Raw genomic sequence first — 11,896 nt, forward strand, 5'->3', positions numbered from 1 at the left:
ACTCTTTCCAACCACTGTGTTTCAACACACTGGTAAAATTTAAAGACCTCTTTCTTATCGCAGTAAAAGCCAGGCTACAGTTTTTACCTTACACAGATTGCTAAGCACTTTTTTCCCTCTTTATATTCAAAGCTGAGCATATACTTCTTAAGGTCTTTCTACCTTCCCTCTTTCTGTCCCATTACCCAAGGGTTAAGCAAATTTTAAAAGTTTTCAATGGTGCTATAAAATGAACAAGGTTGAGTTGCCTTCCAGCAGCACTGGGTGAGCCAGAGAGACAAAAAACTCCACGAAATATTTTTTGGTTAAAAGAACTGTTAAAACTTTGAGGGTAAAACAGTTCTCTCTCTTCTCATCAGCATGAAGAAGCCAGTATCTGTGAAATGGCAGATTCCTAATGAAAGCATGACTAAGTACTGAATAGTATGGTATAAAACATTATTACCTTTTTTTTTAAAAAAAAGAGCTTATACGCTATATATATTTATTTTTATTTTCAGATTATAGTTGGCCCTTGAACAACTTGGGGGTTAATCCATCTATAATTTATCATTGGCCTTTCTTACCTGCAGTTCCTTTACATTCTCAGATTCAACCAACCTCAGACCGTGAAATACTCTTGAAAAATATCCGTGTATAAGTGGACCTGCACAGTTCAAACCTGTGCTGTCCAAGGGTCAGCTGTAATTTTCCTACCAAAAGCACGACTTCCCAACCTAATTTGTCGTCTCAAAGCTTTGAAAGCATTAGCAGATAAAAACAAATCTGAGTAGACATCGAAAGTTTATAGGTCTCGTTGGCCCATGGCTATAGCTAAGATTTCATTAACAGTGTCAGCTGAAATGCTGCCCTGATAGCTCACCCAGGACCTCCCCCTCCTGTCACTGTCTCCCGTCACCAGAGGGTCAACAGGCTGGTCCCCCATGTGTGCCTGAGCCCCACCCTGTCTGTGGGTTTGGCAGAGTCTGCTGGACTCTGATGCTTCTCCTTCCTTGGGCACCAGAGTCTCTCTTGGGATTCCAGTGAGTGCCGCCTGCCCCTCAGGCATTGCGGCTTCTCCACGTTGTAGGTTGTAGATTCGGCCAAGTACACCAGATTCCTCAAGGAGCCTAAGTCCCCTCCCCTCCTTTCTGTGACACACTGTTAGGGCAGTCCTCAAACAATATTATTTGTGCCTCGGTATTTTGCAGAGATTTGGTGAAGCACCTCTTTGCGTTTTTACTTACTGACTTCCTCTTTGCTGTGTGTTGGACATGAACTCCATCAAAGCGGGGGAGGGAGGGCAGAGAGAGCCAGACCAAGAACTAACCCCCTTCCATACTCAAGGTTACACCTCTCCTCTGACCACCAAAACTTGAGGGCGGATGTCTCTCTTCCTGACATGAACGATCTCCCAGGAGACTTCGGTAACCAGAACTTTCTTCAGATTTCCCCACTAGTTCCGTCAACAAGCCTGAACCTCCTGCAGTGGGCACATTCCAAAGACAAGCTAAGAGCCTCACTAAGTGAGGATGTACTCTTGTTTGGATGAAAACCACCCCAGACCAACCCCCAGCGATTGAACTTGAGGTTGAGAGATTGCGGTTGAGGGTGGGAGCAAGTATAAATCAGTGAGGAGGTGAGGGGGTGGGGCGGGGGGAGGGGAGGCTGAGGAACTTCGGGGAAGGCGCCAGGGTGTTCTAGCCCTTCTCTCAGGTCTGCATTCTCTCTGCAGAACGACATCTTCGAGTGGTCCAGGGACCACCGAGTCCACCACAAGTACTCGGAGACGGACGCTGATCCCCACAACGCCCGCCGGGGCTTCTTCTTCTCGCATATCGGGTGGCTGTTTGTCCGCAAGCATCGGGATGTTATCGAGAAGGGGAGGAAGCTTGACGTCACCGACCTGCTGGCTGATCCTGTGGTCCGGTTCCAGAGAAAGTAAGTGAACGGACACCGTCGATCGTCCCTGAAGGACAGGACCTGGAGACAGGGCACAATGGGGTGCAGTAATATTCCCCAAGCAGTTCTCCGCGTAAAACTTACGCTGACGATGGGGTCTGCTTGTTAGGATTGCCGTCTGGTTATTCATTCCTTTTTATTTATTTTAATTTTTTAAAATATTTTTTATTATATATATGTATATTTTTAAATTCATTCCTTTTTGACCATTACGTTTTCCCCTGTTCACACATTTGTTTTGAATTTGAACTTGACTTTGAAATGGATTTCCTTTAAGCCCACTTGTCATTTCCTTCAGACCCACCTGAGCTACTGATTTCATGGAATGTTTCTGTAGTTGTCCTCGCTTGCTCATTCATGTTTCCCTGGGGTAGCGAGGAGGAAAGAGAGGACTTGCTTATTTTAGTGACACACTTGACTTCAACAGGACTGGACTCCCGCCAGGTCCCCTGCTCTGTTCTCCCTGAATTCTCTTGTAGTGAGGCCTCCTCTCCCCCAACCCTTGGAAATGGTAACACCAGTAGGTTTCTGTGCAGGGAAAACGTGACCATGTAACAAAGAGCCTCAAAATGCTTGTGTGCACTAATGGTGTCAGCTGAGCATATTCAGTCCGTCAGCATTTGCAGGGTGGATCTATGTTCAACAAGCACATGGTGAAAGCTTGCCTGTTATCGTGCTGGCAAGTGGAGGGCAACCATGGTTCACGTCTTAACTAAGGAGCTGGCCTGGGCTCTATCCATGTTGGTCTGGATCTGTAAAGTTGGCCACAATGAGAGCATTTATAAATGGGCTCGTTGCCCCAAAGCAATGGATTTATGTGCAAAGAGGGACAATTTTGGGATCACACTCTGGTGAGAGCCTTGAGATAATATGGTGAACAAGTGGTCACTGGACACCATCTCCACTGACAGGCAGGAGTCATTTGAGGACTCATTCCAAACAGAATCTCCCAATAATGGAAATGGAGCCTGTGCCTTTGACACAAGAGATCCTTGCACGAGAGGAAGTATGGCTGAGAAATGTGCTCATTTTCCCCTCAGTGGTTGGTGGGACAGGTTGCAAAGGCTCACACTCGCTCTAAGGCTCAGTTTCAGCTGTAAAATGGGAATAACGGTAGTACCTATCTCTTACAGCTTTTATGAGGACATAATGAAAAAAAATGTGTGAGAAATGTCTGGCATTTATGTAGTAAGAGCTTAGATCCATGATGTCTCTTATTCTACAGGCAGCGGCAACTCCAGAGGATTCCCTGTCTTTCCACCCCCTGCTTCTGTTGGCTTCACCATAGGGTCTTCTCTGTGCTCCTCCATACAGCTCTTTCAGGTGGATGCAAGCAGTATCAATAGCCAAAATTTTATTGTAGATGTTTTCAATTTACAATTAAATGATTTGTTGATTTTGATTTTTCACCATGAGAGTAAAAGAGGAAAATCTGCAAAATTCAGAAAAGTAGAAAGAAACTCACGCGCAGTCCAAACACAAACACAGCCACGGTTCAGATTCTGAGGTATCTCCTTCTATATTTTATGTGTATATTTGACATATTTTACATGATGGCAGTCATACTGCTTATGTAATTTTGTGTCTTGACTGTTAACTTCAGATTATCTTGTAAGCACCATTATCAAAGGCTGCATGGGTTCACCGTTTGAGTGTCATAATTTATTTAACCATCACTCTGTGATGGGATACGTATGTCTTTTCCAATTTTGTGATATAAATGATGTTGCTATACAATTAGTAATGCCTTGGGACAATCAGACCTTAGATTAATTAGAAGATCTCAGATGAAGAGGCAGAGGATCTTCTGTTTTATTCCTGAGAACCAAGCTGAGAATAATAGTCTGCGTTTCTCTGACCAAAAAAATGGAAGTTTTTTTTTCATCTTTTCCGTTTAAAAAATATGGTAATCTGATTCATTAGGTGTATACTCATGGTACCTACATCCAAAGACTATTACTAAATGCAGGCAGAAGAACAAAGGCTATTTCGGCATGTTCCTTGAATAGTTATCTGAGAACATCTTTCATCGCCAGTCCAGTGACCAAAGGAGATTGTAGCTATCAGAAACCACTCACTCATATTATCATCTCTTATATATCATTGAGCTCCTGCTAGAAATTGGTGCTGAGGATACGACCTTAAAGATTGGTCTCAGTTCCCCCAGAATTTGCAGTCTAGCAGGGAACCCACGAATTAACTTACAGACAATTATGCTTTAGAGAGAAGAGTGCTATAATAGGGTAGAATAGATGGGGAGGAGGATATTTATCATGTCTGTCATTTCATAGAACTATATAGAGCCATTGAACTTTGGAGCTAGGAGGGACCTTACAAATCAGTTAACCCATGCCTTCCATTTTTCCTATGAAAAAACTAATAAACGAAATTTAAATAGAAAGTTGGGGATAGAAGTTCTGTCAGTCTGTTTGGGCTGCTATAACAAAAATACTATAGCCTAGGTGGCTTACACAACAAACATTTATTTCTCACAGTTTTGGAGGGTGGGAAGCCCAAGATCAAGGCACCAGCAGATTCAGTGTCTGGTGAGAGCTCTCTACCTAGTTCATAGATAGCCGTCTTCTTGCTCTGTCCTCACACGGCAGAAGGGGCAAGGGAACTCTCTGGGTTCTCTTTCATAAGGGCCCTAATCCTATTCATGAGGGCTCCACCCTCATGACCTAATCACCTCTCAAAGGCCCTCACTGCATTGAGGATTAGGTTTCAACATGCAAATCTGGAGGGGACACAAACATCAGTCTATAGCAAGTACCTACATCTCAGATTATTTGCTTAATGTCCTTTGGATTATGCCTCGTTGTCTGAAAGGAGCTACAACAGTTCTCTGCAGTGTGGGTGGACACTCACGTCCTTTGGTAATTATCCAGCCTAGAGAACGTGGAGATCCGTAATCCAAAATGAGGCTTAGAATTACTGAACTAAAGGAAGAGAGCTTCCAAGATACACAACGATACTGTGGCCATTTGGGCATTTTTCATGTTCATGAAGCCAGGTTACCAGTCCTGACAGTCAGGCCACGTGGAGGAGATAAATTCCTTAAGGAATAAGTCCTTGCACATAGGGGTGGGAGCTGGAGTGGTCGATCCCATCAGCAGTGGCACTGTCATATCAGGTCTCAGTCCCTGCTACCCTAGGCTGAGTGGGGAGCTTCCTGAGAAACAGAGAAAGGTGCCCAGCTCATTTGGGACCCAGTCCTGGACCATTTCAGTGGCACCCCTTAGAGAGTCCCTCTCCTGGTCACAATTTCCCATCCATTTCTCTGTAGTCCTCCTAGGGCAAAAGTCCCTGTTCCAGTTTTGGTGGCCGGGGTTTGTTGCTGATTCCACTCCCTCCTAGGGAGCAATGTTTGTACAAAGAGACCCGGGTAAACACTTGGAGAGTTTCCTCAAACAGGCAGATGTGTGAATGAGAAGGACCCAGGATCTGGAGACTCCTCCTTCAGTCAGAACACCAGCACCAGTATTGCAGTTGCTTGATCCACAGTGCGTGGCCATCCTAGTGACAGCTCACCAAAGACAGGCTTGCCTGAGAGCCAAGCTTGATCAGCTTTCCATTATACAGTCTCATAAAAGAGAGAAGATAGTGGCATTAAGGGTAACAGGGAAACAGCACAGTTCAAGCTATAGTTCCAGGCTTTTCCTCTAAAAGATAACTTTACCAAGGCTGTTACAAGTAGTTAACTGGACTACTTCAGGTTTCTCTCTATTGTCAAGTTGTGAATGATGAAAAGGCAGGCATTAGGAGGTGAGAGGGAGAGGAGCCAGTGGTATCACATTTAGACTGTGGCATTTCGGGTCCCTGCCCTGGCCCCTGTGCCTTCAAGGGCCATGCTTCTCCCTGCAGGGCGAAGAGATCACAGGGCAAAGGTGCATGCCACCTGGAACCTCCTCCCACTTCTAGACTGCGCCTTAGGGTCCTAGGATCCTAAAATTCCCTGCCCAAGTGGCTCTGAGCTCACTTTCAGAGCCTACAGCAGCCTTTCCCAGGCTCTGTCCTCCTGGAGGGAAGTGTGTGCCCCATAGACCCGAAGAGTGGCCGAGGGGCAGTGTTGGCCTGAGGATGAGCTTAGAAGCATGGGCTTGGATGTCCACACAAAGCAGACAGAGCTGGGTTGGGAAGAGAAGGGGTTGGGCTACAAGCTAGGGGCTCCCACCTCTGCTCTTGGCCTAGGCCCTGCAAACGTTGGGGGTGAGCCTAGAAGGGCCTACTTATAAGGTTGACAGTGGGTCTATCAGTTGGGAATTGTGTTTGGCTTAAACAAGATAGAAGTTAGTTTCTCTCACATGTAGAAGAATCATGGAGGTCCAGGTTATGGCAGGAGCACAGGGCCAGTAGAGAACCGGATTCTTTTACTTTCTTGTTTCTTGAGGTAGGCTTGTATAGCTATAAACTTCCCTCTTAGAATTGCTTTTGCTGCATCCCATAGGTTTTGGATCATCATGTTTTCATTGTCATTTGTCTCTAAGTATTTTTTCATTTCCTCTTTCATTTCTTCAGTGGTCTCTTGGTTATTTAGTAACATATTGTTTAGCCTCCATATGTTTGTGTTTTTTACGTTTTTTTCCCTGTAATTCATTTCTAATCTCAGGGCGTTGTGGTCAGAAAAGATGCTTGATATGATTTCAATTTTCTTAAATTTACTGAGGCTTGACTTGTGACCCAAGGTGTGATCTATCCTGGAGAATGTTCCGTGTGCACTTGAGAAGAAAGTGCAATCTGCTGTTTTTGGATGGAATGTCCTATAAATATCAATTAAACCTATCTGGTCTCTTGTGTCATTCAAAGCTTCTGTTTCCTTATTTATTTTCATTTTGGATGATCTGTCCATTGGTGTAAGTGAGGTGCTAAAGTCCCCCACTATTATTGTGTTACTGTTGATTTCCCCTTTTATAGCTGTTAGCAGTTGCCTTATGTATTGAGGTGCTCATATGTTGGGTGCATATATATTTATAATTGTTATATCTTCTTCTTGGATTGATCCCTTGATCATTATGTAGGGTCCTTCCTTGTCTCTTGTAACATTCTTTGTTTTAAAGTCTACTTTATCTGATATGAGTATTGCTATTCCAGCTTTCTTTTGATTTCCATTTGCATGGAATATCTTTTTCCATCTCCTCACTTTCAGTCTGTATGTGTCCCTAGGTCTGAAGTGGGTCTCTTGTAGACAGCATATATATGGATCTTGTTTTTGTATCCATTCAGCAAGCCTGTGTCTTTTGGTTGGAGCATTTAATCCATTCACATTTAAGGTAATTATCAATGTGTATGTTCCTATGACCATTTTCTTAATTGTTTTGGGTTTGTTTTTGTAGGTCTTTTTCTTCTCTTGTGTTTCCCACTTAGAGAAGTTCCTTTAGCATTTGTTGTAGAGCTGGTTTGGTGGTGCTGAATTCTCTTAGCTTTTGCTTGTCTGTAAAGCTTTTGATTTCTCCATCAAATCTGAATGAGATCCTTGCCGGCTAGAGGAATCTTGGTTGTAGGTTCTTCCCTTTCATCACTTTAATTATATCATGCCACTCCCTTCTGACTTGTAGAGTTTCTGCTGAGAAATGAGCTGTTAACTTTATGGGAGTTCCCCTGTATTTTATTTGTCGTTTTTCCCTTGCTGCTTTCAATAATTTTTCTTTGTCTTTAATTTTTGTCAGTTTGAATACTGTGTCTTGGTGTGTTTCTCCTTTGGTTTATCCTGCCTGGGACTCTCTGCACTTCCTGGACTTGGGTGGCTATTTTCTTTCCCATGTTAGGGAGGTTTTCAACTATAATCTCTTCAAATATTTTCTCAGGTCCTTTCTCTCTCTCTTCTCCTTCTGGGACCCCTATAATGCGAATGTTGTTGCATTTAATGTTGTCCCAGAGGTCTCTTAGGCTGTCTTCATTTCTTTTCATTCTTTTTTCTTTATTCTGTTCCACAGCAGTCAGTTCCACCATTCTGTCTTCCAGGTCACTTATCCGTTCTTCTGCCTCAGTTATTCTGCTATTGATTCCTTCTAGTGTAGTTTTCATTTCAGTTATTGTATTGTTCATCTCTGTTTGTTTGTTCTTTAATTCTTCTATGTGTTTTTTCTGTATTTCCTCTAGGTCTTTGTTAAGCATTTCTTGCATCTTCTCAATCTTTGCCTCCATTCTTTTTCCAAGGTCCTGGATCATCTTCACTATCATTATTCTGAATTCTTTTTCTGGAACGTTGCTTATCTCCACTTCATTTAGTTGTTTTTCTAGGGTTTTATCTTGTTCCTTTATCTGGTACATAGCCCTCTGCCTTTTCATCTTGTCTGTCTTTCTGTGAATGTGGTTTTTGTTCCACAGGCTGCAGGACTGTAGTTCTTCTTGCTTCTGCTGTCTGCCCTCTGGTGGATGAGGCTATCCTCTTTTATCTTTCTGCTCCACCATCCTTAGCATGTGACTTTCAGTCTTTCATTCTGAGGTCCAAGGTTACCCCTAGAGCTCCACCCAAAAGGAAGGTGGGGGGTGGGGTGGGGTTAACACTGCTCAATTGAGTCAGTTTCCTATCAGGAGCTTTCCCAGAAGACACTCACAGCTGATCCACCTAACTGTATTTGCACTCAAGGGAAATTGGGAAATGTAGTCTCTTGGATGATGTATTGAACCCCTGAATAAAATCCTGGTTTTGTTTCTATGGAAAAAAGCGTGAGTTGATACGGAGTAAGCAGTTAGTAGTCTCTGCCATAGTTATTTAATTGTTCTGCCTTAAGCAAAATGATTGGCCATCACAAGCTACTCAGTCTTATAACATTTTGTTATTAAGCAAGTGAGTAGCCTTTCTGTCTCCATTTAGTGAGCAGAAACTGGAATCTCAAATAATTTTTCTGAGATGCAGAATGTGGATAGAGTCCAGAGGCTGTTTCTCCTAATGCTTTGCTTATCCCATTGATTCCCATCTTAGATGAGAAATTCCTCTAGAAGTAACATGCAGACACGTGCATTTTTGAAGTAACTGACAAGGATGCCGGTGTAGTCCAGACACAGGAAAATAAAGTCCTTGCCTCATCACCATGGTGATGGGATAAGCTAAGAGAAAATGGATGGAATGATACAGAAGAGTGAAGCACTTGTTTTGGTGCCCTTGGAAGAGATGAAAATGTGTAAATCTTGTCATTTCAAGAAGAAAGGCACTTTGAATGGCTAGAATTTTTGAGGCCGACTTCACTTCAATTTGTCACCTGATCTGTTATCATTTGTCTTTTTTTTTTCCCGTTTTCAAGGACAAGCACCAAATCTCTCAGTGATACCTTCCTCCTTATGACTTTGTGTCAGTCCTGTCTGTGTAAACCCTAAGTGTATTTCTCTGTTGGGGACGATCACATAGCCAGGATAGAGCATCCAGACAAATCTACAACTGACTCACCTTCACTTCCCTACCCTCACAGCTTCATCTCCCACTTGGGGGATCCCCTAGGGGGATGGGATGAGTCATCTGGGGACTTACAACCAACTTGACTCCATCTCTGTTGACGAAATCCATTGCTCTTTGATCCAGGTTCCATGTTGGGTCTTGGGGAGTCTCTCCCTACTCTGAGTTGATTTGCCTTGGGGCCCTACCCTAACTGTTGCTAGGTTAATACAACAATTCTTGTCTAGAATTTAGTGACTTTGAATGGCTGAACACATTGGTTGGCTAATTGTATTTTGTGGAAAACTCTATAGAAATAACCCCCAAAGGAGAGGTTCTGGATAATGAGACGTTCAAACATCTAAACATGTGGAGGTGATTTGGGGACAGACATGGAGGTGGGGCCTTTCAAGCACAAACACCCTCTGCCACTGCCTTGCTCATCAGTTACTCTTGGTTTGACCACTTCCTGTTTCGCTTGGGTCCTTGATGGTCCTGCAACAGCTGAACCAAACTGTCCTCAGGGTGAGCATCACTCAGCCATGCTGTATGTAGAGCCCAGCTCTTTGGCATCCTCTCTGCCCACTCACACCTCAATAATGGAAGTCATGAGGTGCATGGCGTTTCTCAGGGCATCCAACTTTCTTTCCTTTTCTGCATGTATCACTTTTTTTTTTGTTTTGCGGTACACGGGCCTCTCACTGTTGTGGCCTCTCCCACTGCGCAGCACAGGCTCCGGACGCGCAGGCTCAGCGGCCATGGCTCACGGGCCCAGCCGCTCCGCGGCATGTGGGATCTTCCCGGACTGGGGCACGAACCTGTGTCCCCTGCATCGACAGGCGGACTCTCAACCTCTGTGCCACCAGGGAAGCCCTGCATGTATCACTTTTAATTCAACAACTGTGTTTTGAGCATCCACTACATACCAGGCTCTAGGTGCTGGGGGTGGAACAATGAACAAGAGAACCAGATTCTGGATGGTACTTTCTCTTTCTCTCTAGAGCCCCCATTTGGGTTTGCGAATGTGAGAGAGGAAGCCTCGCCAGGCATCTGCCCCAGCCTGCCTGGTTCTGTCTCTCCTGGATGGCTTTCCTGCTCCCTGTTCCATCTGTCCTGTTATTCAGTCCCTGTCCCATGAAGCTGTTTTTGGTTCACTTCCTCTTCTCGATTTGCCTCTTGTCTCTGCTGTCTTTGTCTCTTTACCTGCCAGAGTGCTTTGTTCCTCCCTGTACCCTTCTATGCACGAGGACATTTTCCCTCATCTGTCATACAGTATTCTCCATGCCTTCATGTTCTCCATGTCTTCCTCTCCCTCAGCTTCTTGAGAGAACAAAAGCCATTCAGCCTATTGTTTAGGCGTTTTCTTGATAGGGAGATGAGTGTTCTTTTTCCTCTTGTATTCTCCCTCACTCCATCATCTTGCTCTGGTTTATTCTTTTCATACATTCATTGTATATGTAAACATTCCTTCTCCTTGAATCTTCTCTTTTATTTGTGAGGGACAGCCTACCCTTGGTTAACAGCTTGAGCCCTGGAATCTTCTGTCCTCACCTTAAAACTGTCACATCTTATCCTGGCTCTAAAAATTTTGAGAATGAAATAATTTTTTTCTTTGAATAATTTTCTCTGCATCCAGCTGTAGTTGACAGGAGTTAAAACTCTAGATTTCTGAGGTCCAAGGACTTGATAAAAATCAACGGAATAAGTGTGAGCTATGTTCAATTAGATCCCTTTTGTTAAAAGTCAACGGAAGAGGTAAAATATTCCAAGCTAAAATTTGGCCTTTCCAAGGAGACTGCTGTAATCAAACAGCTGAATGATACTCTGGGATATAGGACAGAGATGATTCAATATTGAGGTGGCAGCACCAACACCAAAATTTCCCTATTTTTAGTGGCTAAAAACTTGGGCAAGGGAGAAACCAGCGTGGCACATAATTCAAGAAATCATCTTGACTTTTTAAAAATTTCCAAGTCAAAATGTCATTTGCCTCTGTAAGAGGTACTTTTCCTACTAGGACTTTGGGAGAAGTTGCCTCTATGTGTGTGTGTGTGTGTGTGTGTGTGTGTGTGTGTGTGTGTGTGTGTGAGAGAGAGAGAGAGAGAGAGAGAGAGAGAGAAAATACATCAACTTCATTAATATCATTTTTCTTTCCCCACATTGACCATCCATTTCTATGTGAGAAATTCCCCTGGCAAGATGAGGAGACAGTTTCTCAAATGTCTGGAATCTGAATACTTCAAACACAAGCATGTTAGACATATTCATCAATAGGTGTCAATGAATTATTGAACTGCTGTTTGTAAAGTGTTATCTTGGCTTCATTGTTGATGGCAATAAAGGCATCTTCATGTATCTTCGAGTCACTTCAGTAGCCAATAATAGCTGCCATTTATTAACTGCCCACTATGTACTTACATTATGTCTTTACACACATTCTCTCTGATCCTTTCAATAACTCTGTCATGTAGATGATGGTACCTGGATTCTGGACTTGAATTCTAAAGATTCTGGCTCCGCATGGCCTTGATTAACCAAGTCAAAAAAAAATAGTATATGTTTGCACTAAATTATTCTTTCCCT

At 43.5% G+C, this 11,896-nt stretch overlaps 1 protein-coding gene across 1 annotated transcript in view; it reads left to right on the forward strand.

Moving 5' to 3' along the window:
• Window positions 1–11,896, forward strand: part of SCD5 (stearoyl-CoA desaturase 5) — a 164,832-nt gene that overhangs the window by 102,527 nt on the left and 50,409 nt on the right. The window contains exon 3 of the mRNA XM_007447545.1: window positions 1,715–1,920. Coding sequence (XP_007447607.1) covers window positions 1,715–1,920 — 206 coding nt within the window. The remainder of the gene's footprint in view (window positions 1–1,714; window positions 1,921–11,896) is intronic.

Source organism: Lipotes vexillifer, unplaced genomic scaffold, assembly GCF_000442215.2.
Source record: "Lipotes vexillifer unplaced genomic scaffold, Lipotes_vexillifer_v1.1 scaffold272, whole genome shotgun sequence".
Taxonomy (NCBI): domain Eukaryota; kingdom Metazoa; phylum Chordata; class Mammalia; order Artiodactyla; family Lipotidae; genus Lipotes; species Lipotes vexillifer.